At 43.0% G+C, this 26,052-nt stretch overlaps 2 protein-coding genes across 5 annotated transcripts in view; both read left to right on the top strand.

Annotated features, from left to right (window-relative positions):
- The window catches only part of ZMPSTE24 (zinc metallopeptidase STE24), a 31,641-nt gene extending 13,067 nt beyond the window's left edge, over nucleotides 1-18,574 (top strand). For 2 of the 3 annotated variants that reach the window (XM_069035854.1, XM_069035853.1), the window contains 6 exons: nucleotides 599-751; nucleotides 4,707-4,848; nucleotides 7,123-7,283; nucleotides 8,638-8,742; nucleotides 16,368-16,511; nucleotides 16,804-18,574. In XM_069035854.1, coding sequence (XP_068891955.1) covers nucleotides 599-751; nucleotides 4,707-4,848; nucleotides 7,123-7,283; nucleotides 8,638-8,742; nucleotides 16,368-16,511; nucleotides 16,804-17,028 — 930 coding nt within the window. In that variant the 3' untranslated portion in view covers nucleotides 17,029-18,574. The remainder of the gene's footprint in view (nucleotides 1-598; nucleotides 752-4,706; nucleotides 4,849-7,122; nucleotides 7,284-8,637; nucleotides 8,743-16,367; nucleotides 16,512-16,803) is intronic. The other variant, XM_069035855.1, reaches the window with a different exon arrangement.
- A 1,791-nt stretch (nucleotides 18,575-20,365) lies between these two features.
- KDM1A (lysine demethylase 1A) overlaps nucleotides 20,366-26,052 on the top strand; it is a 40,510-nt gene continuing 34,823 nt past the window's right edge. The window contains exons 1-2 of one of the 2 annotated variants that reach the window (XM_069036094.1): nucleotides 20,366-20,938; nucleotides 23,618-23,783. In XM_069036094.1, coding sequence (XP_068892195.1) covers nucleotides 20,366-20,938; nucleotides 23,618-23,783 — 739 coding nt within the window. The remainder of the gene's footprint in view (nucleotides 20,939-23,617; nucleotides 23,784-26,052) is intronic. The other variant, XM_069036095.1, reaches the window with a different exon arrangement.

Below are 26,052 nucleotides of genomic sequence, written 5' to 3'. Positions count from 1 at the left end.
ATAAAGGTCTTTGAAATTTCTATTGCTTCTGTTAAAGTTATGATACTTTTAAAACCTGAGATAGCTATTTGGTAGTAACTGCATGTCAGTGGAAGCTTGGAGTAAAATGTCCAATGTATTGCTGAAAATCTGTAATAGGATTTCTGTATATTTCCAGTTAGGACAATTAGCTTAGTGGTAACTCAAAGTTAAGACGAACTGGGGCAGCTGTTCAATGAAAGAGAAAACATTTTACAGTAGCAGTGCTTCTTTGAGAGTTTCTTATTTTCTAAGAATCCATAATGTGTGGGATATAGATTGGTAAAGGAAGTAAAGGACAGATGAGCTTAAATTTTGTCTTCCTCCTTTAATGAATGTGCAATGCAAAAGAATGCTTTGGGTCAGGCCTTACTAAGGAAGAGTGTATCTGCATGGGCTTGAGTCCGTGTGGTTGTATGGAGCTGCTAGAAAAGCTCCTTTTTGACTGACTGATTTTCTTATGACACTGGCATTGCTGTTTTGCCATTTGTCTTAACTGAAGGGATCAGTTCACTAACCAGAATGGCATATTAATATTTACATTGACATATTACTGATACAATTTATCCTTTCTTTGCAGACGCTGGGATTTTTTTTTAAGGATGCTATCAAGAAGTTTGTTGTGACTCAGTGTATTCTGTTGCCAGTGACATCCCTTCTGCTTTACATTATTAAAATAGGGGGAGACTACTTCTTTATCTATGCCTGGCTCTTCACATTAGTTGTTTCCTTGGTGAGTACGAGATGTTCGGGTTTCTTCCAGACTCCAGCTTACTGGCATGGCTCAGCAGCTGAACCCAGCTGAAAGGAAAAGAAGAAAAATCTAAATCTCTTGTGAATTTTAATATCTACAAACTTTAACAGGGTGTCTCTCAATGTACTTGTTTAGGAATAATAGCTCATATTAGTTGTCCACGTTAATGTCATATATATTTAATCTATTTAATATTGGAGTGTCTTCATCAATTGAAAGATAAGCACTGAAAAAGCTTTAGAATAAGTACTGGAAATACAGTAGTATGCGGTAATAGGTTTTCCTTTCTCTTAAATACAGAAAGGGCACAAGGGCAAGTGCCAGCAGATTGGCAAGGCAAAGCAAGACTGTGCTTTCATCAGTGGTGTTTCCATTGGGCATTTCTTGTAGGTTATTGCACAGCTCTCAGTGCATTGCTTGGTATTAAGAGAAGTAGTAATGTTTCATTGTTCTGCTTATGTAGCTGCTTTCATACACTGAATTGTAGCTGATGTTTTTAGGGTTTATGTAAAATAATGTTTTATCTATATCATAAGTATTTGATATTGATATTTGATTTGATATTTCTATTGTTACTCTGAGGGCTATATTTTTTGTCTCTTTCAGCATAGTGCTCTACTGCCTTTTTCCTCAATATACAAACCAGTGCTCACCCAAGGTAGAAATTACACAAGCACCGTTGCATATAGTCATTCATTTTTAGATTAAAAAAGCACTTTAACAAGTAAAAGAATAAATGACTATGTTACAGTGATGTAATAAAACCTGCCATGTTAGCCCAACAGTAAATATGGGTCAGTCAATCCCTAATTCTCAGCTGAAGTTCAGACTTCTGGGTTGAAGTGGAGTGCACTATCAAGAAAATTTTAAGGAATATTTGTATAGGAAGTCATGATAGTTTTCTGTTTTAAGTTTCTCATTCATGACTTAAGTAAGTGTTGCTTTTTATCTTTATCTTCTCCCTGCTTCTAGATTCACATCACCTCTATAGCTTTCTTGGACTTTTGATTTGTCAGGTTTCTGTCTAAAGCAGAGGCACTGGCTGGCTACATCTGTACAAAAATGTGATGATAATGCTGTGTGGGAGGCCACTGCAATTAACACAGGAAAATCTGATTTTCCACTTGCATAGTCTGATAACTGCATTGATTTTCTCAGATATGACAACGTGGAAGGAATTGTGGCTCATTTTGAGTCATGACTGCAAGCTTTTTCATAATGCTGTTTTTATGGGATACAGATCTCATTATCTGAATTGTATTTGTTGCTTACTAGCATTTTTGCTTCACTGATGCTTAACATGTAACTGAAGAAAAATGTGTGTGGGTTAGTAGATTTCTATATGGCCACTAACTCTGGCACAGTGCAGTCCACCAGTATGTGTTTCTAAGGAGCTTGATGACAACAGTGCAGTAGCAGAAGTGCCCCTCTTAGGTGGTAAATTCAGTTTAAGATTGCTACTTTGAATTATTTCAAGCTTTTGTTGGTTGGCTTAATTATACAATGTTTCTGTTGTTTTGTTATGCTGGCTCCTGCTTTTTCTAGTCCGGGTGTCCTTATGCTCTAACATATTCCCTTTTTTTTGTTTGTTTGTTTGGTTGTTTGTTTTGGGGTTTTTTTTTGTGTTTTTGTTTGTTTGGTTGGTTTTTTTTTTGTTTGTTTGTTTTTTTTTGTTTGTTTTTGAATGCATTTTGAAAAATCATAGTGTTAGGTGTCAAAAATGCCAGGTCACATGTATTGAAATTACTATAACAGAAAGATTTGTTCAGACAACAGTTCTTAAAAAGCTGTTTTTTTTCTTGCAAGCTTTGATCAGCAGCACACTCTTAAATCCTAACTCATCATTTGAGCTATTTCTCTCTCAATTTGTGTGAAACAGTTCATACTTACAGATTTTTCCAGTGTAGCCTTATTATTTGCAAAATTGGATATTGGTTCTTTATGTGATATCCAGTTCATATGTTAAGTGTTTCGTCTTAAAAGCTTTAAAAACTTGTTTTTTCATAGATGGATTAAGTTGAAATTTTAAAATAAGTGGATGAAAGATACAGGATTTTCTGAAATGGCCTGCCCTCATTTGTACACTGAAAGTGAAAAGATTTTTTATTTATCTTCCTTTATACCAGTCATTGACTGTATTTATTCTTGCTATCTTTTCTTAAAATATAGATTGTAAAAAATATTGCATGATCTCATATGAGAAACTTTCTGAATGCCCCTTTTGTAGTCTTTAACAAGCAGGTTGAGTAGAAAGATGTAAGTGAGTAGTACCAAGCACTAAATTTCAAGGTGAGAACCAGAACATATGCAGCTGAAGCCACGTTTCTCTCTCTCACTTTCCTATTAGAAACTAGTACTTTATTTTTGCTCTGCCTGCAGCTTCCCGTTTAGCTGCTCACATAGATTTTGTCCTGAGGTGCTACAGATAGACAAAACCTGTTATATCAGGTTCTAAAGTATCTTTTACACAACAAAAGGTAGAAAATAAAACATCTTGACAGAGCTGCAAACTTCTGTACTGAAGGAATACTTAGCATTCTTGGCTCATTCTTCTTCTCTGGGCCCCCTCCACTCCTGAGGGTTAAGTGTATGCCTAGACAATTGGTGTGTGCCACCTCAACTTCATAGTGTTGCAACTGCAACTTTATAGGGATTCAGGCCTTTATGTGTTTGAACAGCCTCTGACATGCAAAATCATCCAAAGGGGTATTAGATTTACCCTTTAGAGTCTGGTTTAGGGAAAAATTCCAGTTCTATAACTCTGTAATCAGAGTTAGAGTTGCATCTTCCTACTAGTCTGTTATGCCTGCTGATACCAAGGCATTACAGAAAGATCTGAGATAAAACCTTATAATTAGTCCCCACATGCTATATGGTCTGAAACACTAGTCTGGAATGAAAAGCTGATTTCTATTCTATGAAATACCCTCCTACACCTTCTGCAAAATATCTGCAGAGGTTTAAGCCTCTAAAATGACAGCAACAAAAATAACTTATTTTAGTGGTGTTTCATATTGATGCCCTCACTTGCTGTGACTTCACAAAAGTTAGTTTTTCTGATTTTCTATTTCATTGGACTTTTTCAACGGTCCACGCAGTGCCAAAAGTCCAGGTACGTGTTTTCAGTGAAATAAAATGTATCAAGATAATTTTGAAGTTAATGTTGATGTCCATTTGCCTCTCATGTCCTGTTCCTTTTTCACTAAGCAGAATTTAAACTTTTAAAATAAATAAATAAAAATAATTTTGTGAAGATCCAGAGTATGAGGAAAGGAAGTTGAGCTGTCCTTTCCATCACATTATTCTAGTTCTGGCTTTCTCAACTGGGCCGCAGCTGATGCCAGTTTAAAGAGATGCAGGTGTACTGCAGTGATGTTTTTGGGTCAAGGCTGTTAGTCATTGTGGAACCAGAGGCATCAGACAGTTAACTGCCTTGGCCCTGCCGACAGCTGGGAGATGGAAAGAAGACAGGGGACATGAAATTTCTTGCCTCTTTTTAGACAGTTGCTTTGCAAGTTAGCAGGAATTAGTCCCGCTTCTTCTATCTCCCGGTTCCTTCATCTCTGCAGCTGAGTATGAAACACTTCAGAGCTTTCCAGGATTGGTGAAGTACGTGGAAGTGACAGCTTGTCACTGATGAGCCCCCTGCTCCCAGCTACCCAGAGGCCTTGTCTTCTGTGCTGTTTACACCAGTTTTGCTGAAGTGTGTAGGTAGTTTGTGCACCTGCACCTGCCCAATCCTGTTGCTGAACTGTGGACTGGCCACCAGACAAAGCAGCCCATAGAGAGCCTAGCTATAGATCCCACTTCATACAGGACTCTGCTTTATCAAGTGTTTTTTCTGAAATTATGCCCTCTTTTTGAACTTTTTGCTCCACCTTTAGTACTAAACACGTTTGCATGCCCTGTTCTTAATATCCGCATGTGTTTGCAGGTGCTTGTTACAATCTATGCAGACTATATTGCACCTTTGTTTGATAAATTCATTCCACTTCCGGAGGGAGAGCTCAAGCAACAAATTGAAACAATGGCAAAGAGCATTGACTTCCCATTGACTAAGGTGTATGTTGTTGAAGGTGAGGTTTTGTTTTGTTTTTTTTTTTTAATAAAAAGGCTTTGTAATTTTAAATATGTGGGGTTTTTAGCATTGGTTGTGGATGCCGTAGTAGGGTAGTTGCTTGCATTGCTCAGATACTGCAATACTTGCCAATGTCTATAGCATTTTCCTGGTCTTTTTCCTGAAGCTCAGTGCACAGCCTGAACTCAGCCTCTGGTTGGAAGCATTGTCCTGGGTCTGTGGAATGGAAATACGCAGGTTGGTCAAGTCAGGAAGCACAGAAGTAGTCAAGATTACAATTTTAGAACTGTGAAATGAAGGAAATAGCTTTTTAATTTTTCGAATCTCAGTTTAGCCTTAATTGTCTCAAAGTCCTTGGTAAAACAGTTGAAAAAGTCTTGAAAATTAAAAATACCTATTTCACAGGGATGGTTTCTTATGCTGTAGCTGGATGGTCTCACACCTACTTGAGACAAATTTTTTTCACTTTCTAATGCTGAATTTCTCAGGTCATGGAATATAACATGGAGCATGCCAGCTGCCATGTTACTTCAATTCCATGTTCATGGAGTACTTTACTGTTTGACAATTCCACTATTACTTATTTTTCTCCTGTCTGAACTTGATTTCAGGGGCTTTCCCAAATTTTGTTTTGGTTTTGTGTCCCAACTGTGAGGCTCAGAGGTGTTTTTTATTGACGTTGTGAAAGCAGTATGAGATGGCATAAAGACCTAAAATGGTAGAAGTTTGCTGTTGGAGAGGGTGGTGAAGGCTTTATCTAGCCTAGAAGCTGTGACTCAAAACTTTGGACTGGTCAAGTCCTGCCACTGTTCTGCCTCAGTGCTGCTCAGAACCGCTGATACACTTGGGGCACATGAAATGCTTCTCTTTTCAAGCCGAGCTAAAGCTTTTCAAGCTTGAGAGTCAGTGCAGGGGGTTGCTAAACAGGTACGGTTTTCCCAAATGTATTGCTGTCAGTATCCCAGCTTTTAACAATGGTAAAAGTGCCATGAACCAGTTGTTGGTACTGCAGCCCCTGTGCAGTGTCCTGCGTTGGCTTCTGCAGCATGTCTGCTTAAGTGCAGGGAGCTGCAGTGGAGGCTGCTAAAGCTCCAAATACTGTCCCCCTCCCCTTTTTTCTGTAGCATTCTTAAGAGTGTTGAGCCAGCACCATTCCCTTTTGACATGGGGGAGTGAATGTGGGAACATCTTTTTACTGGTGTTTTTCTGCACTCTTCCTGCTCCAGAACTGAATTCTTGGTAAAATGTGCAACTAAGTCGTTTACTTTCAGGGTTCTTTCTGTAAGAAGCAGATTACAAAGGTTCCTTCTCTACCAATGTTTAGTGAAGGATGAAGATTTTTATTACATACAGAAAGGAAACCTTGCTATTCTGTAGGTGTTCAGATTTCTTCACTGGGCAGGGACCAGGTGCTGAGGCGTCATACTCTGACCAGTCCCTTCCTCTGTTAATCTGTCGTGGTTTGGTGCTGAAGGTTACAAAGACCATCTACAGGTTGGCTTCAAATCAATCAATGGATATTTGTGCCCTAAGGGGTTTATGCAGTTCATTCATTTATACTAAGTGTCTTAAGGCAAATGCCTTCCAACTTATCCTTTGCTGCAAAAAACCCAGGGGAACCCACATCTGCTCTCATGGAGACATCCTTCAGTTGTGATGTTGCTACAACTTCTGTCTATAAGCAAAAATAAGCTTTTAAATCAACTGAAACTGTCCACATTCCATGGAAAGAGACAAGTTTCTTGGCCCTAGGTGTATTGACGGTAGAAACAGTCCATGATCTTGATAAAGGTAGCTGTAAAAAATGGCCTATTGCAAACAAAATAGTATTGCAGGACTGTGTTATCTGTAGTCCATCTCTTCTCCTTATCTGTTTCTAAAGTCTTCATATTTATCTGTTTACATTCATCTTTGCTGGCACATTTGAAAGAATTCTGCATAATTTGGCACAGGTTCTTTGCCTGGAGGAGTGTCAATGCAGAATATTCTTTCCACTCTAAATCTGAAATTGCAATAGAATTTGCTTTTCTTCTTGGACATTAGATGTTCAAGACTGCTCTTATGCTTTTAGTGATTACATGCAACATTTCTCTATTGGAGTCATCATTAGATTTAGAATATGCTTCAGCTTGCAAACCAGTGTGCTTGAGTTTGTCTACTGTTCATTTGGGGACTTTGAGAATTCCTCTGGAAGAATCTGGTCTTTGCCATACCTTACAGGCTTCAGTGCATGGGATTATTCAGATCATGGTCTTTGAATTTTCCCCATCAGGTTCTAAGCGTTCTTCCCACAGCAATGCTTATTTCTATGGATTCTTCAAGAATAAGCGGATAGTACTCTTTGACACACTCCTGGAAGACTATTCTGCTTTGAACAAAGAACCAGCAGAAGGAGAAGATGGTGAGAATGAAGAAACAAAGTCTAAAACCAAAGTGAGTTTGTTTTTCATTGTGTTATTTATATTAACTTCTTGGTGAGATATTCCCCCTGTGTTTTCTAATGTATTTTAAAGGTCCTGAGTAAGTTGCTAAAACCCAAACCCTAAGGATTTCCACACCAAAGTATGCCTGGTTTGCTAATTGGAATTCCTGGGGCTGAGTTGTGCAGATAGCACCAGAGACTGTAAAAATCTGCAGGGGCTTTAGCAAAACATTAGTTCCCTGCATGTGAAAACTAGACCTTCCTTATAATTGTTTGAATAAGGGACCTGTTCAGGGTTTTAGCTCATCATCTTCTCCTGGGACTGTCACATCAAAGCTTCCCTTTGAAGGAAATACTTTTAATTCTCAGTGTGTCATTTGTGTGCCTTCTACTGCATGCAGAGTTTTTGGTGCAGGAGGCACACCGCACAAACAGATTGCACATGTGCATCCTCCCATGCCCTGGTCAAGAACAGGATGGTGGCCTTTGATGTGCAGCTGCACATCATGAGTCTGCTGAAACAGCTGTTGTGGCCTCAGAAGAATATGGAAATGACTAAAGCTAATGGAATACTTTCTGAAAAACCTTGTGCAGCCTAAGGTTAGACCAATGTCTAGACTGTTGTTCAGTCCAGCTTCTGTTCCTTGACAGAATGTTAGTGGTTCCTAGAGTTTTGCTTGGCAAAACTGCAGGAGTGGGTGGTGAGAGGAGGGGATGTTGAGCTCACCTGATCTAGTCATAATGAGAGTCTGTGTTCCATTTCAACAGGTTCTTCAGCCTTTGTGTTTGCTTCTGACTTGCTAATGGATCTTTGAATGTGCAGATGTCCTTCGTAACTATAGCTTTAAGGCATGTCATAGGGCTTTTTGAAGAGGACAGTTCCTTTTTAAAGGAACAGTACCGCCTTGGGAGGAAGGCTACATGTTGAGTGTTGAAGGAAGTAGGAACAGGGCTCTGCATACCTGTTTTGGTATTTTCCTCTGAAAGTCTGTAGCTCTGCATACCTGCTTCCAGTGTAATGCTTTGCTTGAGTAAATAAACAGGATGAGAAGAAGGGATGGTAGGAGAGTGTTTGGAAGGCAGATCTTCAGTCTTCTTTCAGGTTTGCATCAGCATGTCTGCATACATAGAAATAAGAAAACACCACCTCATAGTAGAAATCTTCTTAAACTTAAAAGGTTCTATTTTTGTAAGTATCTTCATGAAAAAGGCTCAGCAAGAAATTATATGTGTGTTTCTGCTGTTGGAAGGGAATGGTCTGATCTAGGAAGGCTTAAATGACCAAGGAAAAAACAAATGAGTAAGAAATTTATTTGGTTGTGTTCAGATATACCTGATAATACTTCTGCTTTGTTATTCCCTCAGAATAAGAAACAAGGATGTAAAAATGAAGAAGTTCTGGCTGTACTCGGTCATGAATTGGGTCACTGGAAACTAGGTCATACTGTCAAAAATATAATCATCAGCCAGGTAAGTTATGATAAACTGGTTTTTTTTCCTGAAACATCTGTAATTATAGCTGTTTCTAAATGCCCTCTTCCAGATTTGTCAGTGTACGTTCACCTGATATACTTAACGCTGTGTGACAGAAAGTTTGGGTTTTTTTCTTTGCTGTATCTACAATGAACAGATACTGGCCTTTCTGTTCCCTCCCTTGCTTCATCTGGTTGGTAGTAAGCATCTCAGAAAGCATGTCTACTGCCATTTTAATTCATCTGAGCAGCCTTCTGAAGTTATGTCATGGTTTAGGAATGGTACTCCCCAATTCAGTGCCCCCACCAAGACTTCCAAAACCACTCTCTCACTCCCCCACTTTTCCCCTTCCCCTCCTCTCTGTGGCAGATTGAAGAGGAGAATTGGAGGCATAAAATGCAAAGATCACTCACTGGTTGAGATAAGAACAGCAATGCAATAAGAAAACAAACAGTAACAGCAACAATACTGATGACAGTGGGTGCAAGAAAATAAAGGATTCGTACAGAAAAAAACCAACTGTACAGTAGACAATACTGGTCAGCTCCCTCTGCCATGTTTTCTCAACTGGTAGAAACCCCTTCTCCCTGGGAAAGCCTTTCCTCTCCCTGTCTCCAGCAATGATGGGAGGTGGTATAGAATAACCTCCTTGTCCTGGCCATGGCCCCTCATGTCTACTGCAAAAATTAACTCTGTCTTGGCCAGAAACAGGGCATTAGCCACCCCTTATTCTGTATCGTCTATGACATGCCCAGATCCTACACCTTCCAACTATATATATACTTAGATATATGTGTATGGATATATATACACACACAAGTGCAGCTATCATTTCCATAGTTGGTGACTTTATCTCCAAGGTGTCTGTTGAGTTCATTTAGTCCATGGCTGTGGGTTCTATCAGTCCTAGATGTCTTCCAGGACAGGAGGGCTGGTGTGCTGTTGGCTGGTTGCAAGCTGCATCAGGAACTCACAGCTTGTGTATCCGATGTACTCCATACTCATGTACTCCATTGTTCATGGTAGTTATGGCACACAGTGGCAGTGTCATTGAGCAAACAGTATTGTATAATTCAACATTATAGACTGTTCACCCAAAAATCAAATACCCTTGAGGTACACATCATGTTTCACAGAATCACAGAATAAGCTGAGTTGGAAGGGACGCACAAAGATCACCAAGTCCAACTCCTGGCCCTGCATAGCATCCTTTTGCATTACCCACCAAGTGCATCTAGGTCACTGAGCAAAAACAGTCTCACAGATGGGTTTGCCTTTGCTTGATGCAGAACTAATGCAAACTGTCTTCCCTAACACATTTCTCATATGCATCACAGGGACTTTATCCCCATCTATGCTATGTAGGCTGTTGAGCAGGGCCAGCTCAACTGGTAGAGCCTCTGGGGTTAACTAACCAGATGGCCTTCGCTAAATGTAGATCCCAATGTTTGCAGGTCCCACCACCCCTTGCTTTCAGTGTGGTTTCTAACAGTCCATTGTACTGTTCAATTTTCCCAGAGGCTGGTACCTGATAGGGGATATGATACACCCACTCAATCCTGTGCTCTCCAACCCAGGTGTCTATGAGGCTGCTTTTGAAATGAGTCCCGTTGTCTGACTCAGTTCTTTCTGGGGTGCCATGCCACCACAGGACTTGCTTTTCAAGGCCCAGGTTGGTGTTCTGGGCAGTGCCGTGAGGCCCAGGGTGCTTCTCCAGCCATCCAGGAGTTGTTCCTGCCATTGTCAGCACATAGCACTTGCTTTGGAGGCTCTGTGGGAGTGTGATGTAATCGATCTGCCAGGCCTCCCCAGATTGATATTTCGACCATTGACACCCAGACCACAGAGGCTTTATCCTTTGGGCCCTGCTTGATCACAGCATGTTTCACAGCTATAGATAACCTGGGAGATGGTGTCCATGGTTAAGTCCACTCCTTGATCACGAGCCCACCTGTATGTTTCATCTCTTCCCTGATGATCTGAGGCATCTTGGGCCCACCAAGCCAGAAATGACTCACCCTTATGTTGCTAGTTCAAATCCAACCCTTCCCAGTCTAGATCAGCCCATGGCAAATAGTTGGGCTGTGTTTCCTCCCTTGGGGCAGGCAGTTCCAGTACTGGACACCCCTCCAGGTGAAAGCAAACTGTGGCCTGCACTCTGCTGCCAGAGGAATGGAGAAGAGCACATTAGCAATTTTGATGGTGGCACCACTCTGCTGCCCTGGACTCCAGCTCGTACTGAAGTTCCAGCATGTCCGGCACAGCAGCACTCAGTGGTGGCGTGACTTCATTCAGGCCACGATAGTCCACTGTCAGTCTCCACTCTCCGATGGACTTATGCACTGGCCACATGGGGCTACTGAAGGATGAACGAGTCTTGATGAGAAGTCTCTGGCTCTCCACGAATCATCTCATGGACGGCGGCATGGAGTCCCAGTTGGTGTGGTATTGTCGACGATGCACTGTTGTGGTAGCGATTGGTAGCTGTTGTTCTTTGATGCTCAGCAGTCCCACAGCAGAAGGGTCCTGTGAGAGATCAGGCAAGGAATTCATCTGTCAAATCTCCTCTGTCTGTACAGCAGTTATCCTGAAAGGCCAACGACGCCCTTCTGGGTCCTGGAAATACCATCTCCTGAGGTCATTTTTGCCCAGGATGAACAGGATCTCTGAACCAGTCACAATGGGGGTTTTTGCCATTCATTCCCAGTTAGGCACACTTCAGCTGTTGGGATCCCCCTGTCACCCCAGAAAGAGAGATAGATTCTGCCCCTAGGTATCTTGATGGCATCAAGATGCCCTGGTGTCAACTAAAGCCTTATACTCTTTTGGGTCTGATGTGCCAGGCCATTGGATCCACACAGTCCAATAGATCCGATTGTCCCTTTCCTCCACCTGGCTGGAGACAGGGCCCTTTTAGTCTTGGTCATAGTACTCATTGCTCACCTCTTGTAAATATGAACTGGAGGTCCCTTCAAGAGGATTGGAAGTAACATCAGCTATTCTGTTTTGTCTGAGGAGCTTCCCACTGGAAGCTGGAGCAGCTTTTATCCTTGTAGAATTTCCTGCAGTGGTTGTTCTACCTCTCAACTCACGTACTCTTGCTGCTAGGGCACAGGTGGGTTTTCCATCCCACTTTGTGTCGTCTCCATTGTCACACAGGTAAAACCACAGCTTTCCTCATGGTGTGTACCCTCTCTCTTGAGCAAAGGGGGCAGCTGCTCCCAATAGCAGAGACTCTGGTCCATACTCTTTAACTTGCTCAAGTCGTTCAAGTCTGTTTGAAGTCTTGGGCAGTCTTTCCACAGCCAAGGCGCAGGTTGGTAGGGAGGAAAAAGATCATCATATTGCCAGAGTCAGGTAGTCATGTGAAGCACTGTTTTGTTCACCTTCTTTCATTGACATCCAAGTCAATAAGTTGGCATACGGTGATGGCACGCTTCCTACAAACTTCCATCTCGTGGATTGTGTACATTGCACCTCATCTGGATCTACAGGGGACTGCTTGTTACTTAAAGCCTTATAGAGTACCTCCAGCACAGCTCTCAGATACTGGAAACCTTTCTCTATGGTGTTCCACTTGCCTTGGTGCACTAATAGATCATCCTAGAAGGGGTACCTTTCCCTCACGCTTGACAGGAGTTGCCTACAGAGGTTGAGAGTCTCTGTCCTCTTCCCAATCCCCTTGTTAATGCCCACATCCTGGGACAGGGATTCCAGTTGCTGGGCTTCACTACCTCTAGTTTCACATCATGGGCTGTGATATTCCAGCACTGGAGGAGCCGGGCCACCAGGGGCTCACACAACCAGCGGCTGACATCTTTTTTACGTATCTTGCAGCTCACCCAGGTATAGGGATTATCTCTGGCTTTGCCTCTCCTTCCTGTTTTGGGGGCCCTGCTTCCTCTTCATCCCTCACTAGGCAAACTGATTTGGTCTTGTATTTCTTCTTCTGGCACGGGGTGTTCTTCCAGTTCAGCTGCAGTTTGAGTGGCCACAGTGGCTGTTGCACTGCTTTCCTCCTCCTCCCTCTGAGGGTGCTGTCTGATGAGCAGTATCTGATAAGTAGTAGCCAGGACCCAGCATACTGCAATAAGTTGCTCCTCTCAGGAGTTGCTGCAGCTTTGCTTTGCAATTGTTCTGTCACTTTATCAGGGTCTTGTAGTTGTTCAGGGGAGAACTCCCAAACCACTGGAGCAGAGAATTTCCCCCAAAACTGGTTCATTTTTCCCCATATTCTGTGCTACTCATGACTGTCCATGCTTTGGGCAGACCTCTGAATAACCTTCCTAGAAAACTCTGTCCCAACTCTTAAACATGGTGTGGACCATACTGAAGAGGCCTGGCAGATTTATCAGCCAGAGCACGCTTTTCCTAACATCCAAGGGGACTTCAGAATTCTCAAAAGGTCTTTTAAAAGGCCTGAAGGACAAAAAGGGGCTGGAAAGCTGGGGAAAATCATCCTCTGCTTGCCCCACAGGCTCAGTACCCTTATTGAAGGCCTCTCAAAAGCAGCACCTGAGGTAAGGGTAGGAGAGAAACACTGAATACACATCCCAAATCTCTTGATGCCCTTGATGGTATCATGTCATAAACTGGTATCACACAGTACATCAACAGAGCAATGCTGATCCCTCTCCCCACACAAAAAAATAATCATCACGAGGAGCACATGGTGCATTAAGGGGAATACATACAGGGTTAGGACCACACTCACATGAACAGACCAAGCAACATTGTGATCAGTGGCTCCTTACCTAATACAGCAAATCTTTAATTCAAATGTGTTTCCAACTCGGTCTGGGTAGATCTGTTCTTATGTCAACCCTTCATGCCACACAGGCACTAAATAAGGCTGTGGTGGTTTAGGAATGTTGCTCCCCAATTCAGTGCCCCCAAGACTTCAAAACTACTCTCTTGCTCCCCCACTTTTCCCCTTCCCCTCCCTGCTGTGGTGGAATGGAGAGGAGAATTGGAGGCACAAAAGGCAAAGATCACAGGTTGAGATAAGGACAATTTACTGGAAACAGCAATGAGATGAGAAAATGAACAGTAACAACAATACTGATGACAGAGGGTACAAGGAAAGAAATTACTAGCATGGGAAAAAACAACTCTGGTAATAGACAGTAACAGGTGGCTCCCATTGCCAAGTTTTCTCAACTGGAAGGAACCCCTTCTCCTTGAAAGAGCCTCCCTGCCCCCCAGCAATGACGTGAGGTGGTACAGAATAACCTCCATGTCCTGGCCATGGCCCTTCCTGGCTACTGCAAAAATTGATCCTGTCCTGGCTGGAACCAAGGCAAGTTGAGACACATCTATCTTGCTTTTTAACACTTATTTAATCTCACAGCCATTTCTGATGGTCTGTTTCCATCCCTGTGCTAGGGCTAGGACTGGATGCATCCTGACTCCCAGCCTGCATAGGTTTTTGTTATTACCTCTGAGAAAGCTTTGCAGCATGTGTCTGAGAGCATCTGTCATCCTCATTCCTTTAAGAGCTGACAAGAAATGTGACTGAGGATTAGGAAATCTGATATAGGAGGGTATTTGTACTTACTTATATTTTATTCTCTTACCTTGTACAATGGTGAATAACTTCATTGTTCTGATTTTGGTGCATGCCCAAATGGGGGTGAACAATGAAGCAATCTCTGTAGAAATATGTAATTGCTTTGTTACAGATCTGTGTTGTTCTCGGTATCACTCACGCTTCTTTTCTCCAAGTTCTCAGCCTTTTCTGTTTTGTTTGTCTGAGCTGCCCTCCTGCATACCTTCTATAATTTCATCATAGAATCACAGAATATCCTGATTTGGAAGGGATCTCACAAGTCCATCTCCCTGCCCTGCACAGGACTATCCCCAAGAGCCACACCCTGTGGCTGAGAGCATTGTCTAAATGCTTCCTGAATTCTGTCAGGCATAGTGCTGTGATCACTTCTCAAGGGAACTCATTCCAGTGCCCTTCCACTCTCTGGGTGAAGAACCTTTTTCTATTATCTAATCTAAACCTCCCCGATACAACTTCAGGCCATTCCCTCGGGTCCTGTCACTGGTGACCACAAAGAAGAGATCAGTGTGTCCCTCCTCTTCCTCTCTCAAGGAAGTTGTAACTGCAAGGAGTCTTCCCCTTACTCTCCTCTTCTCCAGGCTGAACAGACCATGTGGCCTCAGTTGCTCCTCATACAGCTTCCCCTCAAGGCCCATCAACATCTTTGTTGCCTTCCTTTGGATGCTCTCTAATAGTTTAATGTCTTTCTTATATTGTGGTGACCAAATCTGCTCACAATATTCAAGCTGAGGCTGCCCAGCCCAGAGCAGAGCAGGACAATCCCCTTCCTGGCCCAGCCAGTGCTGTCCCTGTCTCCCAGGCTGCTAGGGGCACTGCTGACTCTGATCCAGCTGGCCATCAGCCAGGACCTCTAGGTCCCTTTCCTTGGTGCTGCTTTCCATCTCATTCCCCACTCTGTCTGTACATCCAGGGTTGCCCCATCCCATGTGCAGAATCCGGCACTTTGCCTTGTTGAACTTCACATGGTTGGTGATTGCCAAGCCCTCTAATTGGTTGAGGTCTCTCTGCAGGGTCTCCCTGGCTTCCATGGAGTCAACAGCTCCTCCCAGTTTTGTGTCATCTGCGAACTTGCTTAGTAAATTATGTCTTTCTTGAGATATGTGCACTGTTCCAGGAATGCTGTTCTGTTCTTTTTCAAAGGCTATTCACAAGCTTTTCAGGCTGAAAACATCACTGTTAAGGTCCTTTTAAGGAAACTGCTTCCATACTGGCTTTTTCTTACCTGTGCAGCTGAATGTTTCAGTGAGGCCCTTTCTGCTTTTTGCTTTAAGGCAATTACCTTCCAATTTCTTGTATTAGGATTGATCCCTGCTAGCTAGTAACTAGTACACTGTTTTTGCCACTTAGCTCATGTAATTTGTCTTTGGATACATTTTCTAGATATTACTGTTTTGCTGTGATAGACTTTATCCTCAACTTGAGAAGTTTTCACAAATTCTTCTGCAAAATCTTACACTTTTTCTGTTGGTTGTTTGCTATCACAGCCATCCTTCTTTTCTGTCCTGTGTGTTTCAATAACAAACAGTATTCTGGCACCTTCCATATTACTCTAAAAAGACCAAACAACCACTTAGCTTGAAAAGGTACTAATCGCCCCCTCTAGAAAACTTGGTAAGGCATGGTCCTACCTCTTGACTCTAAAAAGCCAGGCAAGCACGGTGCTTGTACACGGCGCTGAGCAGCTTAGATGGAAGCATAGATTGTTTCCAGGAATAGAAGTACAACACAGCACAGACACATTTTGTTTGGCTTTAAACTTTTTAGAACCTGTGCTTAATTCCAAGGAAATGGGTTCTACCCTGTTCTCCCTCCTTGCTTCTCTTCTTGCTTTTTCATTTCCCTTCATTACTTTTTTTTTGCTCACTGACAGAAAGTAGTGGTTCTTTTACTGTTGCATTTTCAGAAGCAGGTAAAGACCAGCTGTTTGTTCCTCTCTGTAGATTAGTTCAAAAGTAATCTACTTGCTTTTTTACAGTGGCATCCCTGTGCAAATCTGTAATGTGAGGTTATGTAATAAGTTATCTTAATTAAGAATGTTTTTTCTTTTCTCTAGATGAATTCCTTCCTTTGCTTCTTCTTGTTTGCTGTGCTAATTGGTCAAAAAGAACTCTTTGCTGCATTTGGTTTCCATGACACCCAACCTACCCTGATAGGCTTGATGATTATTTTCCAGTTCATTTTTTCACCTTACAATGAGGTAATGACACTGAAGTATCATCCTATTTAAGTAATGATTCTGTTTTGTCAGGGGAAATTTGAAGTTTCATGGGGCTGTATTGGGTGCCTCATTTTGATAATATGGCTTAGTGCTGCATGTTGGGTAGGACTCCCAGTTTGAGGTGTGGCTTGGATAAAGCTTAGTGAGATCAGTCTGCAGCCACAGTGATGTGTGGGATGCGGGAAACTAGGTATGGTAGTATTTACTGGCACTGAAGGGATTTGCAGAGAGCTGAATTTTAAAATAATTTTTAATACATTTCTCTCCACAGGTTCTCTCATTTTGTTTGACTGTATTAAGCCGACGATTTGAGTTTCAAGCAGATGCATTTGCCAAGGAACTTGGGAAGGCTAAAGACCTATATTCTGCTTTGATCAAGCTAAACAAAGATAATTTAGGATTCCCTGTTTCTGACTGGATCTTTTCAATGTGGCATTACTCCCACCCACCCCTTTTAGAAAGACTTCAGGCCTTGAAAGATGCAAAGCAAGAGTGACAGCAATGATTGCTGGTTCAGAGACAGTGCTTCCATCTCAGAAGCAAAGTTCAGAGCGGCTTTTTAATTTTTTTTAAATGGATAATGCAAATTAGTGCACTGTTAACAGCACCACAGATCTGAGTATCCTGAAACAGGTATTAAATTATAAATGACTTATTTTTAACAAAAACAAAACTGTGGAACTTAATTTAGAAAAAGTGCTGGGTGAAACCTTCCCCCCCACCCACACACTGACTTTTATTTCCATATCATAGTATAGACTTTTAATGGGACGAAAACAAGTATAGACTTCAAAGCACCTTTTTCTTCAGTTTGTGTATGCCTTGAACATTGCTTTTGATCTTTTTTCTATTCTCAGCATTCTGTGAACCTTCCCAGTCTCACCCTCTTCACAGTGAAGAGGCTTTGGGTGACTTGATTTCCTGTGTAATGATAGTTGTACTTGCCAGTGTGTTTTAAAAAGCTGAATGCAGCTGCAGGCTTTTCTCCTGCATTCATGTCTGTCATAATGAAAAATGCTACTTAATAAAACCCTCTTTTTCTGAAGTGTGGGAAGAAGGATGAATTATAGCTGAGGAAATGTACTATGTCTTCCTTGAAAATGAGTACTAGGTGGTATTTAGTAGCATTATAGTGGGCTCCTATTGCCCATGGTGCTGCTGGGGGTGCGGGAAGGATGTTACAGGGAATCAGGACTGGACCCACGTGTTTGAGAAAATTGCTAATTCTCTCTTGTTCTCCTTTTTTCCACATCTCAGTTCCTCCATTTCTGTTGTACTTTGCCTTGATTTTTTGTGTATATGGAAATGTCCAGTTGCTCAGCCAGTGTATCAGAGCCATGCTTTCATTCTGAGGGGGCTTATCCTCCATTCCATTGAGGGTTTTTCATTAATATGAATCCAGCTGAAATAGTAGTATTCTTTATCACTGTTCTTATATATAAAAATTCTTACATATGAAAAGCCCAGAAAACAGTTTGCCCACATCAGTTACTAAAGAACAAAATGGGTAAATGTGGAAATGGCTTCGGCATTGATTATCTCAGACTTTCTGATGAAAAATGGGATTATATTTACTTTTGTTGAAGTAAAATTAAAATATAAGTTTGCATGTGCATACAAATGTTTTGAACCATCCTGAATACGCATACTCCATATAAAAATCAGATTTCCTATCTGCAGGAAATGAAAAAGTTCTGCTCAGCTCTATACAAAGAGAGAAGTCATTGAAGCAAATTGTCATTGTTTCACATGTCGGAATATTCTCATATGTTTTATTGTTAGCTTACATTTGTTTTTCTGATCATAGGGAAAAATGCCTTATAAGATGATGGGCACAATGATGTCTTGGGTGAAACAAGATGTTGCTGAAAGCCCTTTGTGCGCCTTATTCTAATTGTGTTTATACCCCAGCAAATATGGAGCTAAACTATAGATACGGATTTAGGAGACAGTTTTACAAACATGGAGAGCCTATATTTGTCATGTTAACTGTATTTAATAAAAGGCCCTCATAAATAAAAGCGTTAACTTGAATCTGTCAATTCAGAAGGATAAATGTGTCAAGTTTTGAATGAGACGGTGGCTGGTGTAAAGCTATGGAAAACATGTTAAGTGTGCTTTGAGAAAATCATTTGTCTTATCCATTCGATAAAAATTGTATGCAAAAATGAATTTTCTGGCCATTTCAGAAATTTGGGTAAATGCAAACAAAAGGAGATTAAAGTGGGAAGATGAAGGAAATGCTAGTTTCTATGGAAGCATGAAATACTTAAAATACTTAGCTTACAGGCGAAGATAGTGTTCTTATAGCAATTGCCTGTTACTTCCTTTTCTCCCCTATCACTGTTTAGTTATCTCTGCAGTTCTTCTAGCTGGATTTCATATATAACTACTGAACAAGGTTTCAGAGTTGGTTCCGTTCTGCTCCAGTTGCTTCTCAGCACTGCAGTTGTTTGTCAGAGCGTGCTGCTGACCTTTTACCTGCCCACGTTACTACTGGCCATCTGGAGTGCATCAGCTACGTTTTGCAGACCTTCTACAGCCTCTAGTTGCTTCCTGTCTCCGTAAGAATGGTCAAAATTACCCCTAAGTCTTCCTGTGCAACTTCTGCCTTCCCAGGTACCTAAATACTCTTACAGTGTCTATACAGCCATGTGATAAGCCAGTACCAGCTGCAAGCCAAAGTAGGTCTGCTAATGACCAGTTTTAAGGAGAGAGGCAAGAAAATTAGCAAGTGTGCATATAATTTTCTATTACCTTTAGCAAATACTCTTCAGATACTCAAGACAAGGGAACCCAGAGCAGAACATCTCTGGCAGTATGCTCCTCCCAGGCATCTGTGGGACTGCTGGACATTGATCAGTCGTGTCCTGTCCAAAGGCTGGAGCTTCAACTTCCTGTTTCCTACCTTACCAGCTTTTTCTGCTGGTCTAAGTAGAAACCTGGGAAGAAGACATGCTGAGGAAAAGTCCCAGACCTTGAAAGGTGACAGAAGGATTAAAATTGAATCCTTTGTGAAAATGAAGCTTGATGTGTCTTGGTAATGTGGGCTGGCAGCCCAGAGACCCAAGGGCCCTGGGCTGATCCCCAGCAGCATGGGCAGGACAAGGGAGGGGACTCTATCCCTTTGCTCCACTAGGATGAGACTCCATCTGCAGAGCTGCATCCAGCTCTGGCATCCCCAATATAAGAGTGACATAGGCCTGTTGGAATGAGTCTAAAGGAGGCCACAGAGATGTTCCAAGTGTTGGAGCCCCTCTGCTCTGGAGACAGGCCTGGAGAGCTGGGTGTGTTCACCTGGAGAAGGGAAGGCTCCAGGGAGACCTTAGAGCCCTTTCCAGGGCCTAAAGGGGCTCCAAGAGAGCTGAGAGGGACTTTTGACAAGAGCCTGGAGTGACAGGACAGGGAGGGATGGCTTTAAGCTGAAGTAAGGTAGATTTAGATCAGATATTATGAAGAGATTCTTTACTGAGGGACAACTGGCACAGGTTGCCCAGAGAAGCCGTGACTGCCCATCCCTGAAAGAGTCCAAGGCCAGGTTGGACAGGCTTGGAGCAACCTGGGATAGTGGAAGGTGCCTTCCCCATGCTTTAAGATGAGCTTTAAGGTCCCTTCCAATCCAAACCATTCTGTGATGAAACAGGTATAAACGTCTCCCTTTCAACGCGTTTCAAGGGCCTCCATTTGTTCACGCAGGACTGTTATGGCCACAGGGCTCCTTACTGCTCTCAGTTGCCAGCAGGTCCTGCTGCTGTGTACTTGGGTCAGGTGTGCAGGCTGGGGAGCAGTAGGAAAGCTGTGTGTGCGGGGTCCGTTTGTGATGGCCGCGAGCGATGTGCGAGGCCTGTGCTCGCTCAGGGTCCGATGGAGGCGAGCGAGGGCCGCGGGATCGGAACCGGGGGCGGCTCCGCGGGTCGGGCGCGGGCACAAGGACGATCCACGAGCTCCAGGCGGCGCTGCGCGCTCAGGACCCGCCCGCCGCGGTGCAGCGCCCCCTGCTGCCTCCGGGGCTGCCCGGCAGAGCCGGCACGAGCGCCTCGGTGCGCGCGCGCGGCGGCACGGATGTGACGTCAGAGCTGGGGCCGCAGCCCCCCGGGCGGTTCCTTTGTGCGGCCGGGGCGATGCTGGCGGGCGGCAAGAAGGGCGCGGAGGCGGCGGCGGGCGGCGAGGCCGGGCCAGAGGCGCCGGTGCCCCCGCCCGCCGCCGCCGGGGCCCTGGGCTCCTCTTCGGATAGCGGCGGGGCTTCGGAGCGCACGCCCCGCAAGAAGGAGCCGCCGCGGGCCTCGCCTCCGGGCGGTGTGTCCGAGCCGTCGGCTGCCGGGGCCACCCCTGCGCCCGGCGCCGAAACCACCGGCATCGCCGAGACCCCCGAGGGCCGCAGGACCAGCCGCCGCAAGCGAGCCAAAGTAGGTGTGGGACGGTCTGGTTGCGGGCCCCGCTGGCGCCTCGTGCGCGACGTGCTCGAACCGGCAGGCCCCGGCCCTGTTCGGGCCAGCTCTTCCTCACGGCGTCCCGGGCCCCGGCCCTGCCGGGGCTTGGGGCTCAGCATGGGATCGGGCCCTGCCGAAGGGGGAGGGGAGTGTGCCTGGAGCGGGGGCTGCGGTGTCGTGAGTGCAAAGGACGAACACGCGGGCGCCCAGGAAGCCACATTGTCTTAAGGTTAAGATCAAGATTCCCTGTTGTCCTAGCTCACCTTCGCGGGCTCTGGGGAGGACTCGTGCCCTGTCATAAAGGAGAGGTGTTTGCAGCTGTTCAGGAATTTCGCGGTTCCTGACCCGTTACCGAGCAGTAAAAACACCCCAAATCCATGACAGTGTATTGGAGCGCTCATGAGCTTACATTTTATCAGCAAATTCGTCTGTTACTGTGATATATGGATGCAGCCTCTCGAGGCTCATGTACATGGGATGATGCTGGTTTTGCAGGACTGTGAAGGTGATGGCCACACTCAGTCCAGCGTTCCTCACCTTTCCTCCATTGGCACTGGAGAGCTAAGTCAAGGCTGTGTAAGGGTGAGATTTAGCAATGAAAACTGAAGGCTGTAAAGGGTCTCCAACAGTTTGGGTCTGTAGTATGTAATTTTTATCTGTTGTTCTGAATATATGAGAATATTACCTTTTTTATGTGAAACTTTTTCTTGGAACCTTGTTTCAGAAGATATTGAAGATCTTGGCTGTGCCCGGGGTTGGGGTGTTTGACATGGAAGCTAAAATTACTTTTTGGAACCGTTCTGTCTTGTGGCATTGAATGTGGCTCTTCAGAGCCGTTGTATGATGTGATAACTGGACTGGTCCTTCGCACGCAGGACCTGTTGGGTAGGTCAGTGTGGTGCATCTTGTAAATCAAAATAAGGTAGATGTAGACTGGACATAAGGCATTTTTTACAGTGAGGGTGTTGAGGCCCTTGGACATGTTGCTCAGAGAAGCTGTGACTGCCTCATCCCTGGAAGTGTTCATGGACACGTTGGACAGGGCTTGGAGCAGCCTGATCTAGTGAGAGGTGTCCCTGCCCATAGCAGGGTGGGTGGAGTGAGATGGGTTTGAATGTCCCTTCTAGTCCAGACCATTCTGTAATCTTCAGAGGCAGCATTCCTGCTTTATAGTGGTCTGTTAACAAGTAGGAATTAGTGCTCTATGTGGATTGTGTGTTGGTGATGTTTCTTTGCACTGACAGTATCTATCTGCAAAGGGCATTCGTCTCTTGTGACACCATCTGTCCCCTTGAGCATTCAGGCCAGCATGAGACCTTCCCACGAATTTGTGTGGTGTGAACTTAGTTTGGGAGGGTATCTAGGCTGAAAATAAATCTAGGGAAAAGCTTAGTGTTTTTTATTGGACTTGATCTTTGAAAATTGTGGCAGCTCAAAGGGAATGGGAGACTTCAGAGGGCCTTTGGACAGAAGTAGTGTGTGTGTGGCTTCAAATACCCGTGGTAGTCTATGGATGTGCTGAGTGGTCACTGTTACTTGCTTCAGAGTGGGAGTTCACAGAAGGTCCTGGAGGTGCAACAGTGTGAAAAACTGAATATGCTGGACATTGTGGAATGTAAATATTTAAAAGATAGCAGATCATGGAGTATGTTAATGTCTTGAAGAATCCAGGGTTTCCTGTACGCAGGCTTCCCAAAGCTACTTTGAATTGTGCCCATTACTGCCCCTTCTTAGTGACTGAACTTCGACTGTGAAAGATTTTTTGTTCTTTTGGTGAGAAATCCAGAGCTGTTTTTGTCATTTCCTGGGGGAAGTTGACCTGTTGGATGTGGGAGGGTCACTAGCTGCTTTATTTTTATTTTTCCCATGGCTGCATATTGAGAAGTGCTTTTTTCCTTTCCAATCAGTCGGGAAATTCATCACCAGTGTACAAAGCTTTCTTACTTTGGATTAAAGCTTGATTGGCTAAGCAGTATGAGATGCAGCCCTTCCAGGCTAGTTCTTGGGGTTTCCATGTTCCTTTAAGTTGGAGTCGGGTGCGGGTTTGGCTGGTAATTTTATTTATTTTTACTGGAGAACAGAACAAAACATATATGGCAATAAAGACTGGGGGAGGATGAGGGAAAGGGATGTTTCTTGTGTTGACCATTCTGGAGAGGAAGCAGCCGTGAGCCTCTGTACCAGCGCAAGATTCCCAGTAAGCAGGAGACCATACAGGACATGGGTGGGATTTCCACAGGAAATCTTGTGTGTGCTTCTAGTTATCTGTGCTTAGCTGATGAAATTCAAGTTTGAACATATGGAGTGGACATACAGGCTGCTGGTTATCCCTGAGTTTGGCAGGGATGGAAGGGAAGTAAACTGGAGAGGTTAAATGATAATATAACAAATACACATAAACTGGGCTTGATGTGAGTAGAAAGTTCCTACTATAGGGTGCTGGAGATTATTTTTTTTTTTAGGTTGAGGCAAAGCATTTGGAACTTGTTAAGCTTTGTTGCATTTTATAACATGGTATCTGTGGTAAGACTCTGCATAAGGTAACTCAAGCCTTTTCTTTAAACTGTAAGCAATTTTGTTACTTGCAACATGAATGTTAGTAGCATGACTTACAGGCATTTTCAGTGTGTTTATGTTCTGTTGTGCTTTTTACAGGTGGAGTATAGAGAGATGGATGAGAGTCTTGCAAACCTGTCAGAAGATGAGTATTACTCTGAAGAAGAGAGAAATGCTAAAGCTGAGAAAGAGAAAAAACTACCCCCACCACCTCCACCGGCTCCTGCAGAAGAAGAGAATGAAAGTGAGCCAGAGGAACCGTCTGGTGAGTGAAGAGAGACCTTCTCCTCTGACACTATTTACCTGATTTGTTAACAGAAATTAGGTAGGGCCGGGTGTGGCATCATGAATCCCATGTCTGGTTTCAATCTGATTTTGAATAATTGTTCTACAGTGTTTTATTTGGTGGCCCCGTGTGTGGAAGGTGGAGGGAAACACAGAACAGCCCAGTAAAAATAGGAATATGCATTAATCTAATTCCAAATGAAGCCAAACCTCTTGTGCTATATTCTCATGATCCTTATTGACTTGTCTTTGGAAGCTTGTTGACCAGAACAGCCTCTCTGGCTCTCTGCTGCCACACCTGCTTGTGTATGAACATTCACTTATTCCTTGGAGAGAGAAGAGGTTGGATTTATGGGGGGTTTGTTATGCAGAAGAACAGATTAATCTACTGTGATTCCTGTGGCTTTAAACTATGACTCTAATCTTAAGTTCTGGTTGGATACGATTTGCTTAAATTTTAGTGCTTTCCTTATTACCTTTGACAGAGCTTCACTTTACATTGAGAAGTTTTTTGGTTAGTTTTGTTCAGGAGGCAGCTTTTGAAATATGTAGTAGTAGCAGTACCCTATTCTTTACCTCCATTGTGTTTACAATTACCACCATTAGTGAGATCTGTTGGTGGGGTATCACTCAGCTGTATAGAAGGTCATGCTTTTGCAAAGTTCGGAGTCAAGAGATTTAATGAGATAACGTGTATACTAGTTGGTTTTAGACAAGAACTGAAATCTAGTAGTTGAATCTTTGCAGGTTCATCACTTATGTGAGTCACTTAGTCTTCAGTTATCTTAGTTTTATTTCTGGCTGGCAGGTTTGAGAATGTAGGCATAGCACTGATGTTAACTTGGGGATACCTACCTTCAGTTGCAGAAAAGGTATTAAAAGCTGTGGGTGTGTTTTATCTCTTAGGATTTGCGACTGTAACCTCTCCTTGTCACAGCTGTTGGCTCCTGCCTTGATAGAGGAATACTATAGCTCATATGCTTAACTGAAATACTTGCAGTGATAAAAATTCTGCCACCCCAGTTGTAGCTGATGTAGCAAAAATGGAATTTTAATAGATGTAATTAAGCAGATATTTTAAGCTTACTATTTAATTTAGCTTAGACATTGTGTTTAATCCTTGAGACCTAATATTAATGCATTTTTTATTTCTCTCAGATTCCATTTTGTGCCTCTAAGAATGATTATTGAAATCAGCTGGAGGCATAATCAGTGAAGTACAGTGGAACAGGTTTTATCCCATGAAGGAAGAAACATGCAACATCAGCAGTGATGAGTCATGCTACTCTATACACACAACAGCCTGTTAAACAGTTATTTTGCAAGCACTATCTTTTAGCCATCTAAATACAATCAGTTTTCAAACAGGCTGTATCTAGCTGCCTAGAAATGAGTAGATTTTGAGTCATCATATAATTTCTCTATTCCTAGAAATTCTATGATATGCATGAAGCAGTAAAGTAGAAAGAAGACAAATTTCAAGTTGTTATTCCATAGCTAATCTTGCTGTAATTTGAAAGGTTTCTGAGACTATATATGTTTGTGGATCTCTATTTTTGTCTTTATTAATATAGGCATCAAGAACATCAGGTCATCTTATGCTGGCTGTTAAAAGTGCATTGAAACTTCTAATTCAGCTACCTTTTAGGAGGAGGTGGCATGGAGTCTGCTGTATATAAAAGCAGTGTTTATAATTGAGGTTTTTTCTCTCTCTGTCACTTTGAAGGAAAAATTGAAGTGTTCAATAAGAAATACTAAATTGGACAGTAATACTAGAGTAGGATTGCATACTGAAAATCTAGGAAAATTTTAGTTAGCTTGTGTATTTCTGTTGATTTATTCTCATTGCAGACCTTAAAAAATTCCTTTCTGTGTTTTAAGCCTGTAAAAATTGAGGTAATGCAGTAGAGGCATAAAGCTGCCGCATTAACAGCTTTTGAATTGAAAAGCCTGATTGTGCAACTTAAAAATGTCCTGGTGCCAGTGTCTGGTATTTCATTAGCCTGTCCCCACAGAAAGCTTACAGTGAAGGGGATTATTAAGTGTCACACTTCAGGTGACAGCAAAATGCTGGTCTTCTCTGAGTAGATTCCATTCATGTGTTCAGCTGTGGGGAATTCCAGGTGTTTTGGCTATTACAGTCTGGATTTACAAGATATACTGCATGCTATTGCAGAGCAGTTTTAAAAGGTGTGACAGTATTTAATGGTTAAAATAATTTCCTTAGAGTATCTCTTATCTTTTTAGTT

Source organism: Aphelocoma coerulescens, chromosome 23 (genome assembly GCF_041296385.1).
Source record: "Aphelocoma coerulescens isolate FSJ_1873_10779 chromosome 23, UR_Acoe_1.0, whole genome shotgun sequence".
NCBI lineage: Eukaryota > Metazoa > Chordata > Aves > Passeriformes > Corvidae > Aphelocoma > Aphelocoma coerulescens.
Note: the sequence above shows the minus strand (reverse complement) of the source record. Positions and strands in the feature narration are given on the sequence as shown.